This window comes from Myxocyprinus asiaticus, chromosome 21 (genome assembly GCF_019703515.2).
Source record: "Myxocyprinus asiaticus isolate MX2 ecotype Aquarium Trade chromosome 21, UBuf_Myxa_2, whole genome shotgun sequence".
NCBI classification, from domain to species: Eukaryota; Metazoa; Chordata; class Actinopteri; order Cypriniformes; family Catostomidae; genus Myxocyprinus; species Myxocyprinus asiaticus.
The window spans coordinates 24,737,974-24,763,032 of record NC_059364.1 but is presented as its reverse complement, the minus strand read 5'-3'; the positions used below and the strand labels follow the sequence as shown (position 1 = coordinate 24,763,032).

Sequence of the window (25,059 nt, the reverse complement as noted above, 5' to 3'; positions counted from 1 at the left end):
GCATTTAGCTGCAACTGGTCTCCTTTCAGCAGTGTACTGCATAGTACGGAGTCTTATAGCGTTATCTTTACTCTATGGATTCTGTCTTGGTGCTTTGAAGGTAAGATTTGTCTCGTAGGAAATCATTTATTTTCACTGAAATGTGTAAAATGTGCATTTAATCCATATGAATAAAATGAATCATATTACAAAAATCACTAGATCAGCAGTAGAAATAGTGCAACAATAATACACAAGATAACAACAAGTTTGGTGAAGTAGGGTTCATTTGCTTGTCTCTGGTAATACACATTTCTACTCTGCGTTTTGGGAAACAGTGGCCTTTTTTGCTCTTAGTCAGTGTTGTAAACTTTATTTTCTGTGGTTCCTTAGTTCTTTCCTATGTATATTTTCATAAATCACAGAAAATGCTGTTATAGGATCAGTTTTGTGTTTATGCTTGTTGATGATGAGATCAGTAATGTGGAACCTGATTCTTGATCTGATATCCTCTTTGTAGGAGCCTTGGGATGAGCAGCATATTCCAGCACTTTTCTCTGGTTTCTGTGCCCTGCTAGTGGTCCTGTCCTACCATCTTAGTCGACAAAGTAGTGATCCATCTGTGTTGTTGTAAGAACATTTTTGTGTTTTCCACATATCATTTGGATAGGATCATTTTAAACTTCTGCCTTCTTTTTGATTAAACCAAATGGATTAAAAGTTTAACGTAATGCTCAAAAAAATGAAAATATTTACTTGTCTTTGATCTCAGCTCACTGATTAAGTCCAAGCTGATGCCATCACTTGGGCATGATGAGGAAGAGGAGGATGAGATACCTTCTGAGAACACAGACCCTCTTCCAGAGAAACTCAAAGGCTCAGTGGTAGGAAAATTCGAGGATAATTCTGTATTCGTCTGAGCACCAACTTTAGTGTTTGCTTCTAAGGATGCATGTGTTAATCACAATATATGACTAAAGATATATTGTGGGTGTGTATATATATATATATATATATTGTTTTGTTTTTTGTTGTTGTTTTTTTACAGAAAGAGATTTTACTGTCAGATCTGGTTGTCTGTATTCTCGCCTCGATTTTAACCTTTGCAGTTACTGCCAGCACTGTTTTCCTGTCTCTAAGGGTGAGTTTGTCTTACTTATAAAAATGTATGTTTATTATTATAAGTCTGCCTGGAAAAAAAGAGTTCTTGAATGCATGTCTGCATAACTTTAACTCCTATATACCAATATATCAAGAAATAATTAAATTATGATTAGCAAAATCTTCACTTAATCAGAAGTAGACAAGAATCAGGGACTGCACGCTTAACTGACATAGTCATATTGTCAACTAACACTTAGTTGTTGTTTTTGTTTTGTCATATACAGCCATTTGTGTCCATAGTGCTGTATGCCCTAGCAGCCACTGTGGGCTTTGTCACCCACTATCTCATCCCTCAGTTACGCAAGCACCATCCCTGGCTGTGGATCTCCCATCCTGTTCTGAAGAGTAAAGAGTACTCACAGTTTGAACCTAGAGGTCAGCTTTCAGTTCTTTGCGTTCATGTAGATTTAGAGTTATATGATTATTAGTGATTTTTTTATAGAGAATGGAATGTTTCCAAAAAACTTTGCATGCTAAACCTCTGTCTATTTGTAAACGGATATAAACTTGTAAACCTCCTTTCCTTTCCTTGAACGTTGGAAAGAAAAGGCTAATAAATTGTTTGAATCCTTAAAAGCTTTTCTTAAAGGGGTCATGACATACTCTTTTTTATATATATATATATATATATATATATATATATATATATATATATATATATATATATATATATATATATATATAAATGTATTATCATCCCTGAGGTTCACTGATAATGTTAGTAAAGTTTTTTTGCACCAAAACAGTCATAATTTAGAAATACATGATAATTTTCCACCCTGTCTCTGCCCCTCTGTCTGAAACGCTCGGTTTTGACCCCTGCATCCTCTTTAAACTTCAATGATAATGCCCACTGTTATGATTGGCTAACATCATGCAGCCCCTCGATTACAGTCATATTTTAAACTCAGTCGGAAGGGAATGAACAAGCTCCACAACATTATGAAACAAAATATCAGGGTTTACACAATGCACATCCAACACATTGCATCTGAATATATAAAACTATTCACTTACTGTAAGCACAGCAGCACCATAAACTATCAAACAGTCATGACATTTGAAATATTCATGAATGAAACTGTTTACTTGCGGTTTTGCGATCAGGTCCAAATGTTTTAAAGGGGTCATGAAATGATATTTTTTTATAATTTTTTTATCTTTCCTGAGGTCCACTGATAATGTTATAAGGTGTTTTTGCACCAAAAAAATCAAAATTTAGTAATATATGATTATTTTCCACCCTGTTTTTGGCCCTCAATCTGAAACACTCATTGGCCTAAGCGCCTCCTTAAAACTTCAACGTAAATGCCCACTCTTATGATTGGCTAACATCATGCAGCCCCTCAAATTCAGCCATATTTGAAACCCAATCGGAAGAGAATGAACAAGCTCCACAACATTATAAAAACAAATCAGGGTTTACACATAACACACATCCAACACATTGTATCCAAATATATTAAACTGTTCATCTTAAGCACAATTTACGTTTACGTTTGGTGATCAGTGATGTCAAGCTCACAAAAGGGACAAAATACATCCTAAAATTACTCCATATTTGGGCGCTATGTTCCAATATTTGGCCTTACATGTTTTTGTCCAAAGCATGGTGAAATGACACACGGAGGCACACATCGCCGAAAAAACATAGAAACTGTCAAAGGCGTCCATCTAGCTCATGTTTACATACACCAACAATTAAAAATAGTGCAGATGTGCGAAAGAACACATCCATGATGCGTTTGTGGTCACAACAACAAAAGACAGAGCAGCTGAATGAAAGAGAATGGCTCCTTTTCAGAGTTGTAACTTGACACCGCATCTTTTAATAGTGGCGAGATACATGGCAGCGGTAAAAGAGTCTGTGTAGTTGATGTTTATATACAAAATAATTCAAAATAGTCCAGATGGGTCCCCTTTGGTGTTCAGGAATAGTTAGCCACACAAGGCCTGTTCTCTCGAACTGAGCACCCAGTGTGCGGGCCAAGGGTGCGTTGACGCATGTTGTGGGATGTGTAAATACAAATAAGCAATGTTTTGTGACGTCACAAACAGACAGATTTCAAAACGAGATGTTTCAGCAGGGTGGTAACTATAAATGCACTTTTTAGATTGGGCAGGAGGTTTTGAGTTCTGGAAATAACAGTATGTTTTTATTGTACAGTTACCTATAAATATGTCTAAATTTCAAGGAACTGCTCCATCCTTCAATAAAAGTTCCTATGCAAAGCTTAATTCGCATTATGACTGGTTAACAAGCAATCCACGCTGATATAAGCCAAAAAAACACACAAACATAGTCCAAAGCACAGTGAATTAGACGCACACACAATATCATCCTGCACTGAGGTGCACATCGCTGGAAAAAAATCAAATCGATCAAAGATGTCCATCTAGCGCATGTTTACATACACCAAAAATTAAAAATAGTACAGATGGGTGCAAGAACGCATCCAGGATGTGTTTGTGCTCAAAACAGCAAGACCCAGAGCAGCTGATGAAACAGAATGGGGTCTCCTTTTCAGAGTTGTAACTTGACAACTTGTAACGTGTCTTTTAAAAGTGTTGCAAGATACATCAATGATCGAAGACGTCTATCTAGTGCATGTTTATATACAAAATAATTCAAAACAGTCCAGATGGGTCCCCTTTGGTGTTTAGGAATAGTTAGGCCACACTAGGCTTGTTGGGGGCACTGATTGCAAGGGTGCGATGATCAAAAGTAGGCATTGATGTTGTTGCTGCAGAGGCGGTTATGAATTAATGGGCCCCCTAGTGACGTAGGGAAGTCGCGGAAGTAGAGAACGAGGCATTTTTGCAGCTTGGTTTCAATAAGTGCGTTTATTGCATTGGGGATTAAGTTTCAAGTTCTGAAATTTACAGTATGTTTTTATAGTAAAATGACTTTTTATGTCAAAATATCAAGGAAAATTTGATTCCTCATGACATGACCCCTTTAAAGAATTTAGCAAATGGCACTGATGTTTATAGAGAGCAATACTTGAATGGACCCTCATGCATTCTTTTCAGAGGATGCTCATTTGATGTGGTTTGAGCGTCTCTATGTGGGGCTGCTGACTTTTGAAAAGTATGTCGTCTATCCAGCCATTGTCCTCAGTGCACTTACCAACGATGGCTTTGCCCTCAGCCATCGTAAGAAACTAGGAATACAGTAAGTATATTTCCATTTATTCTTACAGCACATTTTATTAATATTTTTCTCCTTTACGGTGCTGTTCAGACCAAACACATTCTTACTGTAAAAAATGCTTAGTGCAGTGCCAAAAATGGAATTGAACGCAGGTTTTCCTGAGATTCATATTTAAAAGCCGAAGTTTGTTTTAACCTGACGTGTCATCTAAAAAATTAAAACAATGTTAAAAACATGTTCTGTGGAAGCGACCCCTAAGAATCAATCCACAGGGCGTGCTGAGTGACTCCAGCCAGGTCTCTTAAGCAACCAAATTGGCTCGGTTGCTAGGGAGGGTAGAGTCACATGGGGTAACCTCCTCGTGGTCGCTATAATGTGGTTTGTTCTCGGTGGGGCGCATGGTGAATTGAGCGTGGTCGCCGCGGTGGATGGCGTGAAGCCTCCACACGCGCTATGTCTCCGTGGCAACGCGCTCAACAAGCCACGTGATAAGATGCGCGGGTTGACTGTCTCAGACGCGGAGGCAACTGGGATTCGTCCTCCGCCACCCGGACTGAGGCGAATCACTATGCGACCACGAGGACTTAGAGCGCATTGGGAATTGGGCATTCCAAAATGGGAGAAAAAGGGGAAAAGTCTCCCCCCCCCCCCCCCCCGCCCCCAAAAAAAAAGAATCAATCCATTAATTTACATTTTAAACGCTTTACTTTTATAAATTGTGATACACTAGTAAAATAATTTGAAACTACCCTAAACTGTTCCTTTAAGATAATGCTGCACCCATCTATTTAGCTGAATTGTTGTCTATACATACCAAAACATTAATACACTGAAATACATTAGCTTCCATAAATTGTTTCACCCCAAATACAACACAGTTATAGGTGCTGTAAGCTATTTCATCCTTTTTGGGAACTTCTGCTGGATTCCTAGCCTGACTGAATTAGACTGCCCCCATCTTACGCACACCTTCAACCACACACCCTCTGTCCAAAACCCGCCTTCCGAAGGCATGTCAGCCAACGCGATGTCAGCAAACCCAAACTCATGAAAGGCATAGAAGCAGAGAATGTTCTGTGATTGGCTAATTTTCTGATTGCCATAAATCAGAAATGTAAGTTTTCCATTTTACATAACTTTTTAGTTCAACCCTCACAGCTTTGTCAATAAGGTAAATTAATCAACATATTTGTGGTGGTGTTAGCAGAAGTTAGCTGTAGCCTGGTGTCAGAGCCCCACTGATTGCTCTTTGCATGGCTGTATGCTGCCTCTGCACCTAAGTGGCTCAGGTGTCTGTGTCTCGCTCCAGCTGTGATGTCTTGTTGATGACAGTTGCTGGGATGAAGCTTCTTCGTGCCTCCTTCTGCAATCCCAGTTACCAGTTCCTCACGCTCATCTTCACCATTATCTTCTTTGAGTTCGACTGCAGCAGTGCCTCTGAGACCTTCCTGCTCAACTTCTTCCTAATGTCTATCATCTTCAACAAGGTCAGTTCTAGGGGCTGGACAGGCATTAGTGCAACTTTTCTGAAACAACAGTCTTGCGTTTTGAATCTGAAATAGATTTGCAATAGAGCGCAACTGTCTGGTTCCGTAAGTAAAAATCTTTTGTTTTTTTCGTAGACAAATTGATTTTCAACGATAACATATAAACCTTTAAAGACAGACCAACCTTGAGCTCCGAGGTTGTTCATCGATGGTATATGCTTCCGTTGAAGCCCTCTGTTGGAGCCATTTCAAAGGTTTGGTGTAATTTCTCTTCCCAACACTAGGGGGTGTATATATGTCTATATTAAACCAAATAAGTAAGGTTACACGGGATAACAGGTTGACGCAGGCGAGGTCAAACCAATTTTTTTGATTGTGAGCAGGACCGTTAGCATGACCGGAGATGCCATAAATGGAAAATGATGTCTCAAGTGCAAATTTAGACGTGGAATTATGGAATACAAGTTTTTGTTTATATTACCTAAGTTGTGAAAGAAATGGACAATAAATGGATTGGCATATCCAACTTTATCTCAAAGGTATGGACATTTGTGCTTTATTTTTGAGTTATCTATTCAAGGCCACAAGCACGCGTCAAAAACCGACAAGCCAGCTGGATTTACCTTGCGTCACTACACCATCTGTCTGTGTTATTTGAACTTTATTGTTTAAAAATCATGTTTAATAGCTATGGTAAACAACTTCATTACCCATGGTCCAGCAGAGAAAACTTAACCAAACAGAGACTCACGTTCAACCAAGATCGCGAAACGTGCCACGGAGCGACTGCCCACTCCAATGACGTACTGGGAATGATGTGATCGAGTCGGTGTATCTTCACCCTTAAACTTCTTATCTATTTGTAAATATTGGAATATTTTGCAGTAAATGTAAAATATATGTTTTTATCCTTATAATCAACAACCTAAAATCAATATATATTCTCATTTTGTTATTTATTTAATTACATAGTTTGCCATACTTCATGGGATTGTATTCATGCCCTCATGAAAGACGGTAAGTGCACAGCCTTGCACCTTTGTCTTTTTGTCCGATTTTCAAATACTTTTTTTGCCTCAAAACAAAGTTTGTGATGTTGTGATTCACCTCGGAGCTGGTTGGTTTGGTTTATGACTTACAACTCTTTTATGAAGGATTTTATGAAAAATTAATGGGAAAATTAATCCGAAACCCAGACAGCTGAATAAATGGGCGGGCACAGAAAACACTTGAGGAATTAGTGAAAAAATTTGTTTAGGACTTTGTAATCAGAATTTCTGTCTGTTAAAAATTTATAAGTATGGAAAAATGTCAATGCCTATTAAAAGCAAATGGGAAAAGCAAACATGTTGAAAGAACATTGTTGAAGAAATATGTGATGTACTGCATTTCTAGGTGTCATCTGAATTGACTTTGCTGAATTGACTTTCCAAAAGGGCACAAAAACATGTGCTTTTATTTAGGCTCTGAAAATCTTCCATAAATAAGTACTGATTATGTCACAGAGAGACATTATGTCTAGTTTGCTTGCTACTAGTCATGCCTCAAACAAAACTCTGATATCTTTCAAAGATTTGAAGCTAATAACCTGGCAAGCACTGGCAAATCCAGTGATTAATTTTTCCTAACAAGTAACTTTCCAAAATGATTTTCTGTCTTGGCAGACTGGTAAAACCTTGTGCCACCTTATTCCTGGAAGTTGCAATGCAGTGGGGCAATTCGACTGGAGCCTGTAATTTTCACAAATTATACATTAGATGGTCAGTGAACAAACTGTGGGTGGTCCGTGGGTGTGCCGTCTGAGGCTACGACTAGATACACCATAACATTAGAGCACTATTGGACTATGGAAGCAAATAGAAATTACTCTCTAATTACTATTTCTAACATATTACCAGGGGATTAATTAAAGTATATAAAATAAAATGAGTTATAGAATAAGAAAATGCTATTAATAAAACCGCTCTGTGACTAAAATTTTCCACATTCTTTATGCTTACATAGAGCGTAGGTCAGTTGTGCCAGACTGTAGTCTAAAATAGCTCTTAGCGGACAGTACATTTAGTAACTGGTCCCAAAATAACTGCCTTTCTTCTCTAGCAGACACTTAACAACAGCTCTTTGTTTTGTCTACAGCTTTGGGATCTTCATCACAAGCTGCACTTCATTTTGGTGTATATCGCCCCCTGGCAGATAGCATGGGGTAGTGCATTTCATGCATTTGCACAACCCTTCGCTGTACCTCATATCCTTGCAATCTGTCCAGCTTGTATGCTTATATGGGTAGCAAAGCCCCAGTGCTATGTTAATTCCTAATTATATTCAGTTATGTTAAAGGATTGTTGTAATATGGTTGCAGTTGCATGTCATCAGCACAGATTATGTGTTTTTTTCCTTGACGGAACAGCTCAGACTCCGCCATGCTGCTGCTGCAGACATTCATCACCACACTCTTCTACACGCCTCTTAGCCCCTTCCTCGGGAGTGCCATTTTTATCACCTCTTATCCACGGCCAGTAAAGTTCTGGGAGAGGAACTACAAGTAAGCTCCCTGTGATTTCCTCATGTGCATGAAATATGCATTCAGCCTTAGAGTGATGTGATGCATTGTCAAGAAGCAGCACACTTGAGTGAGAGCAGTAATGGCCCTGTACCAAATAGCACACTTGGTGTGGACTTGCAGTCTCATGGTCGCTGCTTGTGCATATCCGTAAAGTCCATGAGATCGTAAATTGTGTCATTTCCTCACCCTCATATTGTTCCAAACTCTCTTCCATGGAACACAAAAGGAGATGTTAATCAAAATGTTAGGTTCAGTCACCATTTACTTCAATTTTATGGAAAAAGATGCAATATAAGTGAATGGTGACTAAGGCTGTTAGTCCCTAACATTCTGCCTAACATCTTTTTTTCCCCACGGAATACAGGTTTGGAACAACAGGGTGAATAAATGATAACAAAATTTTCATTTTTGGGTGAACTATCAAGTGAGTAGGCTTGAAATCACTGCCTTTTTCATGCATCACACACACCGAAGGTACGCACACACCGCCAGTGCTCAGTGTCAAAATTCTGAAGTGCCACGGAGCGCAACTCACATTGTTTTCTATTAAATTTGACCCAAACCATTATCAAAGGACAAAGATTATTTACACTAGCCATCACTGGATGACATATTGTTTATATGTATCTTTCATATAGCCTACACAATATATTTTCAGTTACAAGTATGTCGTTTTGTGGTTTGACAGCTTGAATGAAAGACATATTCAATGCTACATATAGGGAAATTGCATAATAAACGTCGCCATTTCTAATCGTTCAGTTTGCGCAGTTACACCAGTTTCATACACTAACCTCCAAACTCATCAATGTCACTTTGTTCATTCTTGAAATACAAAAACCTTTGTAAATTTGGACTGCTTTCTGCTGCGCCGCATCAGCTCGTCCTCTGTGTGATACCAGTGTGTGCTTTTCCTACCCTTGACCCATCTTCAGTAAATGTTATATCACCCTCTTGTGGTCTCCCAACGCTATTACCCCTCACTATTTTATGTCAGTTAATTTTGATATATCAGTGCCTCAAAAAAAATAGCGATAAAATAACGTGCCGTTCAGTAATCAATATATCGATATTTTATGACATCCCTACAAATGAGAAAATTGTTGACATTCAATCAGATTATATATCTATAAAAATAATAATCAGATAATTTGGTCTTGGAAGAATCTGATGAGAAATGCTTGAGTTAATTTTGAAAGCTCTGACTTTTGGTATCTTGGCAAATCTGAGAGCAGTTTGAAACATTGTGAATATCTCCTCTGAAATTCAAGAGGAGATGTGTTACTGGGATCTTATTCTCAGGAGAGAAAATTGAGAAGCTGGATGTTTGAGAAAAAGTGTCCTTTTGCTATATATTCAAATGCATTGCCCTCTAAGAGAAACTTTTCTACGGGCTGGTGCAAACTTCAAAGCAGACTATTGCCCAACAGCCCATTCGGTAAAGTGTACAAAGGGCACTAGAGAAAACAAGTGCATTTTTCATTGTTTGGAACAAGATGTCAGTGTTGGACTTGCTTGGCATAGGTGTGCTTGTCTTGTTTCTTCCTGGATGAAGTTCAATCATGGTTGATGGGCTTTATCTGAGGTCCTCTAGCCTGTACGAGCACAAAGAAAGACTTTTGTATTGACTTTGAAGTATTGATGTAGTTTCCAACCACAAATGTGATGACTTAGAATGTTGCTGCTGTTGATTTTAAAATGGAATGGTGACACAGTCAAAAGCATCAGATTAAATGGGGTGTTTTACGTAACATTGAACATTTCCTTTGATTTGACATTTTCAGCACCAAACGAATTGACAATTCCAACAGCAGATTGGTGTCCCAGGTTGACAAAGAGACTGGTAAATGCTGTCTTTATCTATTCATTCTTTCTTTCTTTTTTTTAAACAAACTCAAATAAATAAATAAATAAATAGCTGTGTGAACAATGTTTTAAAAAATAACCCTTTTCCCCTTGTGTTAAAGGAGTAGTTTAACCAAAAAATAATTTGCTAATCCATGATGTTGTTCCAGTCGCATATGACTTTCTTTCTTTTGCTGAACTCAAAAGGTGAATTTCTAAAGAATATCGTGGCCGCTTATTTCCATACAATGAAAGTGAAAGGATGAAAGTGAACAGACTGTGTCTGCCAAGATCCAAATGAGACAAAAGCACCATAAAAGTTCCACAAAAGCAGTCTTCTGAAGCCATACAATAGCATTGAATGAGGTACGGACTATAATTTAAGTCGATAATGATTTAAAATTCAGAAGACTTGGAATATAGCACACAAGCTATATGGACTAATTTAATGAATCTGATATGGTTCTTTTTTGGCCTATTCCTTTTTCACTTTCATTAAATGGAAAAGAGTAGCCAGGATATTCTTCAAAGATTTTGTGTTTTTGTATTTCACCAAAGAAAACCCCCACATGGGCTTTAAACAACATGAGGGTGAGTACATGACTAAATTTTTATTTTTTGAGTAAACTACTACTCAAGATTTGATTTCCAAATGCAAGAAGGTTTAACTTTTTTATTACAGTTTGAACATTTTAAATATCCTAAGTGTTGTTTGGTCAATGGTGCCCTTATCCGTGATTTAGAACTGTTTTGATAATGCTTTTATCCATTGCAATTAAAACATGTTCAGAGATACATACTGTATGCTCACCATGTAGGCTGTGATGACAACAACCTCAACTCTATCTTCTATGAGTACTTGACACGCTCCTTGCAGCATTCTTTGTGTGGGGACCTGATGTTGGGCCGATGGGGGAATTACTGCGCTGGAGATTGCTTCATCCTGGCTTCTGACTACCTAAATGCACTCATTCACCTCATCGAGGTCGGCAATGGTCTGGTCACCTTCCAACTGAGAGGCCTGGAGTTCAGGGGTAAATGCTCTTAAAGGGATAGTTCACCTAAAAATGACAATATTATCATAATTTACTTTCCCTCATGTTTTTCCAAACCTGTATGACTTTCTTTCTTCTGCAGAACAAAAAAGGAAAAGTGACCAGGGCTTGTCAAGTTCCAAAAATGACAAAAGCTCCTTAAAAGTGGTTTATATGACTTGTGGTCTACATTCCAAGTCTTCTGAAGCCATATGATAGCTTTGAGTGAGAAACAGACTAAAAATGTAAGTCGTTACTCACTGATAAAGTTTACTGAGAATTGAGAGCTGCGGCAGAGGGGAAGATTTTCAGTGAATAATTACTTGAATTTCAGTCTGTTCCATCCCTAGTGCTATCAAATGGCTTTAGAAAACTAAGCAGTATAAAAAATAGCAGTTTTTGACATGTTTGGACCTTGACAGTACCTGGTCACCATTCACTTTCATTGTATGGAAAAGAGCAGTATGAACATTCTGCTAAACATCTCCTTTTGTGGTTTATGGAAGAAAGAAAATCATACTAACCCTAATCTAACCCTAAGTTTGGAACTACATGAGGCTGAATAAATGATAACAGAATTTTCATTTTGTGTGAACTATCCCTTACATAATATTCCAGCTTTTGAGAGGGATAACCCCCATGTGACATATCTTATTATACTGTATATTACAATGTTCCAAACCTCTCCTCCTCACTCTCTTGTTCTCAATTCCTCAGGAACATACTGTCAGCAGCGGGAGGTGGAGGCAATCACAGAGGGAGTGGAGGAGGATGATTCTTGTTGCTGCTGTGAGCCAGGTCATTTGCCTCATGTGCTGTCCTGCAATGCTGCTTTCAATCTTCGCTGGCTGGCCTGGGAAGTGACCACTACTAAGTATCTGCTGGAGGGCTACAGCATTAGCGAGAACAATGCTGCCACTATGCTGCAAGTTTATGACTTGCGCAAGCTGCTCATCACTTATTACCTTAAGGTACCAACAATACTGTTTAAAGGAATGTTCCAGGTTCAATACAAGTTAAGCTTATTCATCAGCATTTGTGGCATAATGTTGATTACCATAAAAAATAATTGACTCATTCCATGTTTTTTCCTCGTTACAGAAAGGCACTTACAATGGAAGTGAATGGGGCCAGTCCAATAAAATATACACTGTTTCAAAGTATAGCGACAAGACGTAAACACGTACCTGTTAACATGATTTTAGTGTGATAAAATCAGGGATTCAGCTGCGTAACAGCATTTACCAGATTACAGTGACAACAAACTTAATTTTGGATATATCCTTACACAGAGAAGGTTACTAAGCCATTTTATCACACTAAAATCATGTTAACACATATAATGTTTACGTCTTGTGGCTATACTTTTGAAAGAGTGTGTATTTTAATGTTTATGGACTGGCCCCATTTACTTCCATAGTAAGTGCCTTTATACTGTATACAGTAAACTGTATACATATATATATGTGAAACTCGTGTATTAAATAAATTCAATGCACACAGACTGAAGTAGTTTAAGTCTTTGGTTCTTTTAATTGTGATGATTTTGGCTCACATTTAACAAAAACCCACCAATTCACTATCTCAAAAAATTAGAATATGGTGACATGCCAATCAGCTAATCAACTCAAAACACCTGCAAAGGTTTCCTGAGCCTTCAAAATGGTCTCTCAGTTTGGTTCACTAGGCTACACAATCATGGGGAAGACTGCTGATCTGACAGTTGTCCAGAAGACAATCATTGACACCCTTCACAAGGAGGGTAAGCCACAAACATTCATTGCCAAAGAAGCTGGCTGTTTACAGAGTGCTGTATCCAAGCATGTTAACAGAAAGTTGAGTGGAAGGAAAAAATGTGGAAGAAAAAGATGCACAACCAACCGAGAGAACCGCAGCCTTATGATTGTCAAGCAAAATCGATTCAAGAATTTGGGTGAACTTCACAAGGAATGGACTGAGGCTGGGGTCAAGGCATCAAGAGCCACCACACACAGACACTACAGTTGTCGTATTCCTCTTGTTAAGCCACTCCTGAAACACAGACAACGTCAGAGGTGTCTTACCTGGGCTAAGGAGAAGAACTGGACTGTTGCCCAGTGTTCCAAAGTCCTCTTTTCAGATGAGAGCAAGTTTTGAATTTCATTTGGAAACCAAGGTCCTAGAGTCTGGAGGAAGGGTGGAGAAGCTCATAGCCCAAGTTGCTTGAAGTCCAGTGTTAAGTTTCCACAGTCTGTGATGATTTGAGGTGCAATGTCATCTGCTGGTGTTGGTCCATTGTGTTTTTTGAAAACCAAAGTCACTGCACCCGTTTACCAAGACATTTTGGAGCACTTCAGGCTTCCTTCTGCTGACCAGCTTTTTAAAGATGCTGATTTCATTTTCCAGCAGGATTTGGCACCTGCCCACACTGCCAAAAGCACCAAAAGTTGGTTAAATGACCATGGTGTTGGTGTGCTTGACTGGCCAGCAAACTCACCAGACCTGAACCCCATAGAGAATCTATGGGGTATTGTCAAGAGGAAAATGAGAAACAAGAGACCAAAAAAATGCAGATGAGCTGAAGGCCACTGTCAAAGAAACCTGGGCTTCCATACCACCTCAGCAGTGCCACAAACTGATCACCTCCATGCCACGCCAAATTGAGGCAGTAATTAAAGCAAAAGGAGCCCCTATCAAGTACTGAGTACATATACAGTAAATGAACATACTTTCCAGAAGGCCAACAATTCACTAAAAATGTTTTTTTTATTGGTCTTATGATGTATTCTAATTTTTTGAGATAGTGAATTGGTGGGTTTTTGTTAAATGTGAGCCAAAATCATCACAATTAAAAGAACCAAAGACTTAAACTACTTCAGTCTGTGTGCATTGAATTTATTTAATACACGAGTTTCACAATTTGAGTTGAATTACTGAAATAAATGAACTTTTCCACGACATTCTAATTTATTGAGATGCACCTGTATATGAGGAACGAGTTGAAATGTTTTTTTTTTTTTTTGGTAATTAACATTATGCCACAAGTGCTGTCAATTGAGCTCAACTTGTATTGAACCAGGAATATTCCTTTAATAATTAAGCAGTTGATTTAATTCAAAAGTATGATTTTGTTATATAAAGGATAAATAATGCTCAGTTGTTTTGTCTCATACAGTAAGTAGTTTTCCATGGGCCTGTTTACACTTGGCCACTTCATGCGTTTTCACTAATCGGATAGTTATCCGATCATGAAAAAACCAGGTGTAGGTGACCTCCGAAACGCATTCGAGACAGATTGCAATCTGATCCAGATTGAGTCTGAGTGAGATGCATTCCAGATGAAACTCAGTCAAGTGTAAATGTATCTGGCTGTTCAAGCCACATGTAAACTTTGCTCCACCCAGACAGTGCTGCATCAGTATAGGAAAAATGCGAAATGTAACAGCTGTCACCAAATATTTGCATAGGGTTCGGTCACGCAGTAAATAATAACAAAGAAAGAAAGAAATGCACGTTGTAGGAGAGACAGAACTTTTTTCTCATGTATTTGATACCGATTGCACATGACACGTCTTACCTATGAAGTGTAAATTGAATGAGCTTTTTCAATCGGATAGTAATCCGATCAGTAAAAATGCATGAAGTGGCCAAGTGTTAATAGGCCCATAATGTTTGCCTTTGTATGAGTATGTGATTTCTAAGTAGATTGTACATCTGATATTGTGTATTTACTAAGTAATTTACTGAAAAGTTTGGAAACAACTACTCATTATTTATTTTTACTATTTTTCATAAGTCATAAAAACTATGAAAGAATAGAAGTATAGGAATTAGTGTACGTAGTGACCAAAAAATGTCGAACAAATCAAATCTGTATTATATAGTATTTTAGTTTCTACAAAGTAGCCACCCTTTGCCAACTCTGTATATTCACATTCTCTCAACCAACTTCATGAGGTGTCCACCTATGCTTTTTAAACATTTTTGAAGTAGTTATGTATGTTGGGCACTTTTTGGTTGCTTTTCCTTTACTATTGAGTCCAACTCATCCATTTCAGTTAAATATAATATTAGCTTTGTAAAGAAATTCATACTTTGGCAGATTTATGTTTTTCTACAAGACTAATTTTAAGCATTTCCCTCTTTAGAGTATCATCTTCTATCTGGCTGTCAACCCCAAGCTGCAGATATGGATTAAAGACCAGTCCACACTGGAAGCCCTGCAGTCTTACACTAAATGGCATCACATTGAAAAAGACCCAGCTGTGTTCAGCATGAAGATTGATGAGGACTATGTCCACTGTCTGCAAGGTGTAACAAGAGCTAGCTATTGTAACGTCTACCTGGAGTGGATTCAGTACTGTGCCAGCAAACTGGAAGAGGTGAGAACAGACCCAAAAGCTATTTTATGGAATGAACTAAACAACTTGATACAGTTAAAGGGATAGTTCACCCAAAAATGACTTACTTAAAGCTTAAAGCTGAAGTGTGTAATTTCTGAACCACTAACGTCACCAAACAGAATTGCAAAACTTTTCAAACTGGTTTCCCATTTTCCCCGTCTGCTATTGGTAGGATAAACAGATAGTTCCACCCCAAACTCACTCAAATGATTGAGCCAATGTTGCTGTGTCAGGCTGTTCATGTTGTTTTAAACCAGTATGACTTTCTTTCTTCAGTGGAACCCAAAAGGACAGAAGACAGAATATTGCATTTTGTTTTTCATGCAGTGTAAGTGAATGGTGACTGAGGGTAACACTCTGCCTAATATCTCAATTTGTGTTCCACAGAAGGGATAAATTTATACAGGTTTGGAACAACATGATGGTGAGTAAATGATGACAGAATTTTCATTTTTGGGTGAACTATCCCTTTAAGGATGTTTTTGAAAAAGGCATAGCTGTGCAAACTCTCGCTGAGAGACAGTAGCAATAAAGTGTTTGCTTTTTGTCCTCAGCCAGTGGACAGCGATGAAGATTCTCCTCTGGTTACTCTGTGTTTTGCTCTATCTGTGCTTGGCCGGAGGTCCCTAAGCACAGCGGCACACAACAGATCCAACAGGTATACTTTATACAACAGGGCCTTTTGAGTCGTTGAATCACTTCTCACTATTTTTTTCAGCGTCTTGCAGCATGAATGTCGCAGTTTTAAGAAGGCGTGTCAATTTTAAAATAGTTTTAAAGCAATAGTTCACTCATAAATTCAAATTCTGTCATGATTTACTCTCCCTCATGTTGTTCGTAACCTGTAAGACTTTCTTTCTTATGCGAAATACAAAAGGAGGTGTTTTAATTAATATCTCGGTTCATCTTTTCAATACTGAGGCAGTGGATAATGACTTCAGGGTGTTTCTCACCAAAACCAAACATATGCCTTTAGAAGACTTGTAATATGACACACCAGTCACATGGACAACTTTTATGATACTTTTGGGCCCTTTTTTGAGTCCCTATCTGCTGCCATTGTATTAAAAAACAAACCGTGATTTTCATTTAAACATCTCCTTTCCAAGAATTTAACAATACAGTGACATAAATATCAATAATATATGTTCCATGATAATGCATTTGACTCATCTAACAAGATCTTTCATAAATAGTTTGTTTTAGTGTTTAACACATTGATTTCCCTTACAGTTTGGAGTCATTCCTTTATGGCTTCAATACATTGTTCAAAGGTGACTTCCGCATTGCTGCTAAGGATGAATGGGTGTTTGTTGACATGGATCTGCTGCAGACAGTGGTGGCCCCTGCAGTTCGAATGAGTCTGAAACTTCACCAGGTGAGATCATTGGACAACACTGAACAATGGTTTGGGATATAGCACAACATGGCTTACGATTCACAGTCCATAAACCTCTAATTATCTAATCATTATACAGGACCACTTCACAAGCCTGGAGGAGACGGAGGAGCCTGCTGTGCTTCACGAGGCCATCAGCAACTACAGAACCACTCTGGTGATTTGTCATGAGAGCGACCCTGCCTGGCGGAGAGCGGTACTGTCCAGCCGAGACACATTGCTTACGCTCCGTCACATGGTGGATGAAGGAACAGATGAGTACAAGATCATCATGCTCTACAAACGCCATCTCAGCTTTAAAGTCATAAAGGCAAGAGAGCAAAAACAAATGGTTGTCAGGAATTTAAAGGTCAATCATCCAAAAATTAAAATCCTGTCATTATCTACTCTTTTTTTTTTTTTGGAACACCAAGAGGTATCTAGCACAATGTCCAGGCTGATCTTTTCCCATACAATGAATGTAGAAAGTAAATCGTGTCCGTCAAGAACTATTTAAAAAAGAAAAAAGCACCCTCAGAGTAGTACATATTTATGTGCTATATTCTTCTATAGTCTTCTGAAGCCATACAATAGCTTTGTTTTAAAAAGGAAACTTAAAAAAAAAAAAAATATGAGATAGATTATGATAAATTATGAGACTCTCAGCCTAAGTTTATTGGGAGAAAGTTTTATAAGGTGTATGTTGTATTCTGTATTTTTATAGATTCGTTTTTATAGTTTTTTTTTGTTTGTTTTTTTGTATCTATATACTGTATGTCTTTTATGTTCAGTAACTTGTCAAGAATGCCCACGCCTTAGAAACCTCCACTGAAACAAAATGTCCCCACGGGGGTAAATAAATAGTTACTACTATACTTTGAGAGCTTTCCAATGACATATGACACATGGGTATTTGATCAGTTTGATGTTTTTACCGATTACAATAATATGTACAGAGCAAAATTACTCATAAATTATCAAAATGGAACACTTCTTATTTGTCTGCAAATTTCTAAGCACTTGTTCAGTTTTGGTCTTATAACCTACATGCATTGTAAAGAATTTTGCATGTATTGTGTGTTGGTCAAGACTGCAGTTATTCATATTTTGATAATAATTTTTCTGTGCAGGCCCAAGCTCAGAAATTACACATTTCAGCATTAAGTTATTATTCTCTATTTAGAGCATAGATTTGTACATTATGGTCTGATTGTTTTTCATTTGTCATGCTATCTTTCCATTCAGATCAATAAAGAATGTGTGCGAGGTCTGTGGGCAGGCCAGCAGCAGGAGCTTGTCTTCATCCGTAACCGTAATCCTGAGCGTGGAAGCATCCAGAATTCAAAGCAGGCTCTGCGGAACATGATCAACTCCTCATGTGACCAGCCTCTGGGTTACCCCATGTTTGTGTCCCCACTCACCACCTCCTACATGGGAACTCACAAGCAGATCAGAAACATATGGGGTGGCCCTCTCAGTTTGGAGAGCATCCGCTCCTGGCTCCTCTCTAGGTGGTTTCGGTATGTATGAGACATGAACAGGCTCTAGATCTTTCTCTTCCAGTATTGTCTGTCTCCATAATTTGAAAAAAGTCTTTGTTTATTCCTTCTTTGCACTTCCCAGGGTGAGAAAGGATAACCTTACCAGCTGTAACAGTGGCATGAACATGGAGGATGTGGATTGTGCTGGCACCTCTTTAAGTCAGAACCATAACTCTGCCACCTCTCAGAGCCTGAGCTTGTATCATGGCCGTCCTCGCAGCTCTCAGTCCAGACACCACAGAGGTCAGAGCAATAACTGAATTGCCTCCTCTTTTAATAAAACATTTTTTTTTTACTTGACTAAAGTGCTTTCAACTGAGCAAGCAGACAGTCTAATGGGCTTTTCTTATATCATTTTTACCCAACGTTAACATAATTAAGTTGTACTTCACTCTTTACCCTGGGTTAATAATTAATTCTGGAAGTTAAAAAAAGGTTTTCAGATTTCACAGTGTATATTCGTAAACTCTGTCTTAATTTTCTTATTTGCATATTTACGTAATTAATAACATTTATTGGAGATGTACAGCACATGACCCATTTTAATAACCCAATAGCTTCTCCATATGTGGAAATGTTGCCACATAAATCAGTTAATTCATTTATTAAATTCTTCATCACTCCAGTTAACAGTTTGCAGTTATTTTTAGACATTTTTAAATGTTTCCCCTTTCAAAAATGAAACTAAAAACAAATCACAAAAGTTTTTGTGACTGTACAAAATGCATGAATATTTAATGAGGCAAACATTCCTTTTTTTTATTATTGGTTGTTACTTGCCGTAACATTCTAGCATCTTTTGTTTCGTACTGTATACCTTTGGCACAGCAATTTGAAGTTATCCTTATTATCCTAAATAAAAATGGCTTGGGTAAAAAAAAAAAAAAAGATCTATTATGAAGCCTTGTGAAAATCTTTGTTCAGTATCTAAAAAGTATAAAATTTAATGGGTGTTATCATTTATAAATTAACATCTCTGATCGTCTCTTTTACCAGCAGCTCATCGGGAGTATCGTAGTCGCTCAGTGCAACCTCAGGGTCAGCGTCCTCCCGTCACCAGCCAATCGGGCCCCATCCTGGACAGCCAGCATGGCTCGGGCTCCGGAGGCCCTGGTCTGGTGCAGCGCCTCTCCAACAGCCAACTGTCCTTCAACACCTCCTCCATTGCCTCCGTCTTTTCCCAGGTGCCACGTCTGTCCACAACAGGGCCTCTCGCTTCAACCATAGGTCACCATCGCTCCAGCCAGGTGTCTTCCTCCAGTTCCACTCTGAGCCTGCTCTTTGGCAAGCGGAGCTTCTCCAGTGGTTTGGTCATCTCTGGCCTCTCTGCAGCTGAAGGTGGAAACACCAGCGATACGCAGTCCTCCAGCTCCGTCAACATTGTCCTGGGCCCGTCGTGTCACTCAGCAAGCCGTGCAACGCAGGTGAGATGCTCAGGAGAAATACTGACATTTCGTTTTTTACAGCATTTTTCTAGAAACAAAAGCTTGCTGGAATGACTTGCTGAGATACAAACTTGACGTCTGGAGGAAAATATCAATAAAGAAAATATTTAATCATTTACTCACACTCATGTTGTTCCAAACCTGTTTGACTTCCTGTCTTTCATGGAAACATGCATTTTTTAAGAATATCCTGGCCATTTTTTCAATATAATAGAAATAATTGAGGACTCAAAAGTACCATAAAGGTATCATAAAAATGGTGCACACAACTCGTGCACCATATTCCAAGCCTTCTGAAGTCTGTTCCTTAGCTTTGTGCAAGGAACAGACCAAAATATAATTCGTTATTCACTGATAATCTTCGCAGCCAGTGGACTGTTAAACCCTGTGACTAAATCATAGAGTCAGAACTCGAGAAACAGGATCAGTCCGATTCAGAAATAAATCATTTGGATTTGTAAACGGGATCAGTAAAGTCACTGAAAAGATTTGAAACAAACAAATGATTCGTTCACAAATCAGACATCGCTACTTCTCCAATGAACGTACCAAGGAGATCTAAAAAATCAGACATCGCTACTTCTCCAATGAACGTACCAAGGAGATCTAGGGTAGATGTCAAGATTTTCAGTGAATAACAACTTCAATTTCGATCTCTCTCTCACACAAAGCTATCATAGGGCTTCAGAAGACTTGGAATATACTGCAGAAATCATATGAACTTCTCTTTTAGTTACTTTTATGTTAACTTAGCCCCAGTTCCATCCAATTTTACCATATGGAAAAGCGTGGTCAGGATATTCTTCAAAAATTCACTTTTTTGTTCCACAGAAGAAAGAAAGTCAGATGGGGTTGGAACGACACAAGGGTGTATAAGTAATGACAGCTTTTTGATTTTAGGTGGACTATTCCTTTAAGACACTGCTATGAAATTAAACTACATTTTTAGCATCTCCTTTCTTTTCAGCAGTGGACATCAGAGGCTTACGAAAGCATAGATGCCACCTCCACCATTACCACAGGACCCAAGGTCCAGAGTACAGACAAGAGCCAAGATGACTCTTCCTCAGTCGTCTATGAGACACCAGAGCAGAAGACCATATAAGACCACAATCACCAAATGCCTCAGTCTAGCATGTTCAAACCACTGAGCCCCTGAAGGTTAATGTACATTACAGATGTCTTTTTATAAAACCCAAACATCTGCCATGTGTAGAATTGTAAGTATCCTATTTAAGGTAAAATAACTACACTTCCAAAAAAAAAGAAAAGAAAAAGAAAACAAAGAACAGGACAAAACTGATCCACACATAGTGAAGTATGGGTGTGGGAAGGTGTTTTAGAGATCTGGACAACCAGTAGAAGCATATGGCTCTAAGGTCTCTTAGGTTAAATGGTGGAATCAGGTGACTGCAAGTACTTACATTTGCTAAAGTGCCCCATGAGAGCATGCACATCCTTCATTAACACTGTCACTCACAGTGGTGATTACTTTCTAGAGTGGCAAAATAAGGATTGCTGTTGTAAGATCACTTGGCTAAAGGAAGTGTCTGGTATGGTTATATAGTCCTTTTCTTGCACACTGCTGTTTTGAAATGTGTTGTGATCCAGGTGTGTCATTGATATATATTAACATGCTAGCACTCTAAACTGGTTACTGATGCATCGAAACTTGACAAGCAAAAAATGTTTTGTTGTGAAACATAGAGAAATCTTTGACTAAAAGTGTATGCACCTTTTCTAGTAATACATTTATTAATAGTAAGGTGAATAATTGGCCTACTGTAATGAAAAAGTGATGCAAATGTTATAAAACACACAGTGTGCTGCTGACCCATGGAGGATTATGGCAAACACAATCTCAAAGTTGAACTGGATGAACCAAGGATGAACTTCACTTGCTCAGATTAGTAAATACCTCTACAAAGAAAACAAATTGAGGATGGAGGATTTTAACAGATCTGAAACTATAGTTGACAAAAGCATAATGTTGTGTGTTTTTACTACGGGGCTTCCATTGTATATATTATGTGACATGGGGGTCTGTATGATGTGTTGTAAAATCAAATATTTCATGGTAAGTCTAGCCCTTTAATAATATTTGCATATTATAATTCTCCCATAAATGGGAGATGTAAAAATATACAAATCCACTCTATAACACCATTTTAATAAAAAAGTAAAACAAGGAATTTTTGCTTATTTCATTTCATCTCTATATCAGAATCAGAATCAGTTTTATTGCCAAGTATGCTTACACATACAAGGAATTTGTCTTGGTGACAGGAGCTTCCAGTGTACAACAATACAAAAACAGCTGCAAGACAGATAATTATAAAAAATCTAAATAGTTATACACATAATGTACAGACACACACATACATACATACATACATACACACGTACACATACATAGTGCAATCTAATTAATAATAAAATCTGTTATCTGTTTTTTTTTGTTGTTTTTTTTTCAGAGGAATGAAATGGCAGAAGAGGTTGGATGTGTTGGATAAATATAAAAAAGACTAAACTGTGTATTGCACATAGTTATTGCTCAATGGGTCAATTATGTAATATACAGTACCAATCAAAAGTTTATACACATGTCTGACTGAATATATATTTAGCATTTTTTTAATATATATTTTACATGTATTCTAATGTAATCTTGGGGGCTCCTGTCAGATGGTGTTCTCCATCATGGGCCAGTTGAACCGTGGCACTGGATACAGTTATTTTTACAACAATGAATTTTAACTATACACATTTATTGGCACAATTAAGCAGTTGGAGTACAGCTTAGAGGACATGTGTACCCAAACTTTTTTATTAGATGCGATCGCACAGGGTTGCTTGTTATTTTTGTCAAGTAGGATACAACTGTGTGTCTACATTCATTAGTTTTAGGACTATAATAAGCCATGTTGGAAAAATGTAAATATATTATGCTACTGTTTAATAATTCTTTAAGAAAACTATGTGGAAACATTAAAACCAAACCAAAATTAAAAAACAGATTAGCGAGCAGATTTAAGTATAAACTATTAGCATTTAAGGGGCCTTAATCACTTAATCTTAAAGCTAATTTGGCCCACATGCCTGTAATTTGAGACCTCTGATCAACATCGGCTCTTCTTATATTCTTGAAAATATGTTTGTAGACAAATTTAAATTGTGCCTATGTATGATTTTCATTACAAAATGAAACTTTTAATTTAACAATTTTTTGGACCAGTGAAAGAAAAGCAAACAACAAATTTTCCAAATGTATGGAAGAGCACCTCATGAAGGTGGTTGAGAGAATGCAAAGAGTTATTACTGATACTGAATCTACTTGTTTTAAATTAAGAAATTTTGAGTAATTACTTATGTTATCACTAACTTAAAATGTTTGCATTGTTTGTTTTCACAATTCATTCAATGACTCAGACAAATGGTTCACCTAGCAGCAACATTACTGGAGATTTACTTGTTTTAAGGAGAAAACAATTGATATCCAGTTCCTTAATTTTATGGAACAATGTCTCCAGACAAAACATTTTGAATATACTGTACTTGCACCTATTTAGAAACCAAACAAAACACATGAACAACTATCAGACAACATCACAATAAAAAGGTGACTTTGAACATTTAAAAATTATATTTACTTGTTAGGGCTGTCAGTTGATTAAAATTGTATTCGAATTAATTAAATATGCAAATGAATCAAATAAATTGCAATTATTTGCATATTTGCTGAAAAGCCCTCAATAATCATTCAATATATAGTGATTAAACAATTATAGTTCTATCTAAATAATTATAAATATAATAATTCAGATAATTAAAATGCATTCATTACTGTGCATGGCAGACATTGATTATACAATACAAAAAGTGGTTAAAGAAAACAATATATTTTTTATTTCCATATTATTGAAAATCACCTATCATACAGTCCACAGCAATTAATTTTGCAACTGAATTCATCAATCTGTCTGAGACAGATTTAGTTTAAGGGCTTTTCAAGGGAGGCGTCAATGTACAGTAGCAACACATGCATTGGAAGGACGCTTTTTGAGCATCTAACTTTAGTTGCATTGCATCATAATCAGCGTTTTTAGGTCACTGTTTCAAGTTAAGCGTATACCCTGTGTCCAAATATCCAAACTTCCCTACTATATAGTACACCAATGGAGTAGTATTTCCAAATGCTCAGTATAAAACAGTCAGCAAGAAATATCCGGATGACCTACTATTTCCTGCGAGATTCTGAAGTGTGGATCGACTGGACACTATCCCATAATAATCCCTCAGGAGCTGAAAAGATGTCAAGTTAAAAACACTGGATTTGTGCTTAAATAGTGCTTTTTTTAACAAAAGCAGAGTAGATTAATTTTGCGGTTATTGTTATTATGTCATACATTTGGGTCACTGGTCAATATCCACGTCCCCGGATGATGTCCAGAAACTATTCATACTAGCCTACTCGCATACATACCTAAAGAACCTACTGTTGGCCGAGAAGTGCATTCTTCACCAAATAGAGTAGGGGAGGCCGGGGAGTGTTGTAACACTGGGTTAGTTGTAACACTGTCAGTTTGACCAATCAGAAAAGAGCTGCGGTGATGTCAATATCGTACACTCCCATTTCCTTTTTGAGCTCACAGGATAAGTGGCATGTCTCTGTGAGCAACATTGTGGATTTTACTACCAAAAAACTGATTTTCAGGTAAGAAAATCTAGCATTCATTGTATTGTAGATACAATGGTTTGACTAACATAACCTAAAAAAAAAGAAAAAAAGTTTCTTTAGTTTAATTTGATGCTTTGCATTCATGCTAACTTCAAACCCACATGATAAAACAGCTGGCTATGTAATGGCTGCTTGGGGTGGGGATAGTTGTAATAGTTCATTAAAAATTTTACAACCATCCCCTTATGATGACTCAGAATGTTTTTTGTACTTTTCTCCTTTTTCCAGCATGCCTAGGCAGTGGAAGTGTAAGACAGACAGGGGTGTCCCTGCAGACATTCTGAAAAAGGCTGCAATTGAAGTCAGGCAGGGAAAATCAGTGAGATCAGTCGCCAAGGCTCATTCCATC

General features: G+C 37.7%; 1 protein-coding gene across 4 annotated transcripts in view; it reads left to right on the top strand.

Annotated features, from left to right (window-relative positions):
• LOC127411796 (pecanex-like protein 2) overlaps positions 1-22,164 on the top strand; it is a 44,148-nt gene extending 21,984 nt beyond the window's left edge. For 2 of the 4 annotated variants that reach the window (XM_051647576.1, XM_051647573.1), the window contains exons 15-34: positions 9-100; positions 500-609; positions 752-863; positions 1,028-1,120; positions 1,368-1,518; positions 4,177-4,318; positions 5,607-5,784; positions 7,921-8,030; positions 8,198-8,326; positions 10,132-10,190; positions 11,011-11,226; positions 11,944-12,197; positions 15,354-15,587; positions 16,163-16,266; positions 16,842-16,986; positions 17,087-17,317; positions 18,232-18,506; positions 18,610-18,770; positions 19,524-19,951; positions 20,940-22,164. In XM_051647576.1, coding sequence (XP_051503536.1) covers positions 9-100; positions 500-609; positions 752-863; positions 1,028-1,120; positions 1,368-1,518; positions 4,177-4,318; positions 5,607-5,784; positions 7,921-8,030; positions 8,198-8,326; positions 10,132-10,190; positions 11,011-11,226; positions 11,944-12,197; positions 15,354-15,587; positions 16,163-16,266; positions 16,842-16,986; positions 17,087-17,317; positions 18,232-18,506; positions 18,610-18,770; positions 19,524-19,951; positions 20,940-21,077 — 3,362 coding nt within the window. In that variant the 3' untranslated portion in view covers positions 21,078-22,164. The remainder of the gene's footprint in view (positions 1-8; positions 101-499; positions 610-751; positions 864-1,027; positions 1,121-1,367; positions 1,519-4,176; positions 4,319-5,606; positions 5,785-7,920; positions 8,031-8,197; positions 8,327-10,131; positions 10,191-11,010; positions 11,227-11,943; positions 12,198-15,353; positions 15,588-16,162; positions 16,267-16,841; positions 16,987-17,086; positions 17,318-18,231; positions 18,507-18,609; positions 18,771-19,523; positions 19,952-20,939) is intronic. The other 2 variants (XM_051647575.1, XM_051647574.1) reach the window with 2 other exon arrangements.
• Positions 22,165-25,059: the final 2,895 nt, after the last annotated feature.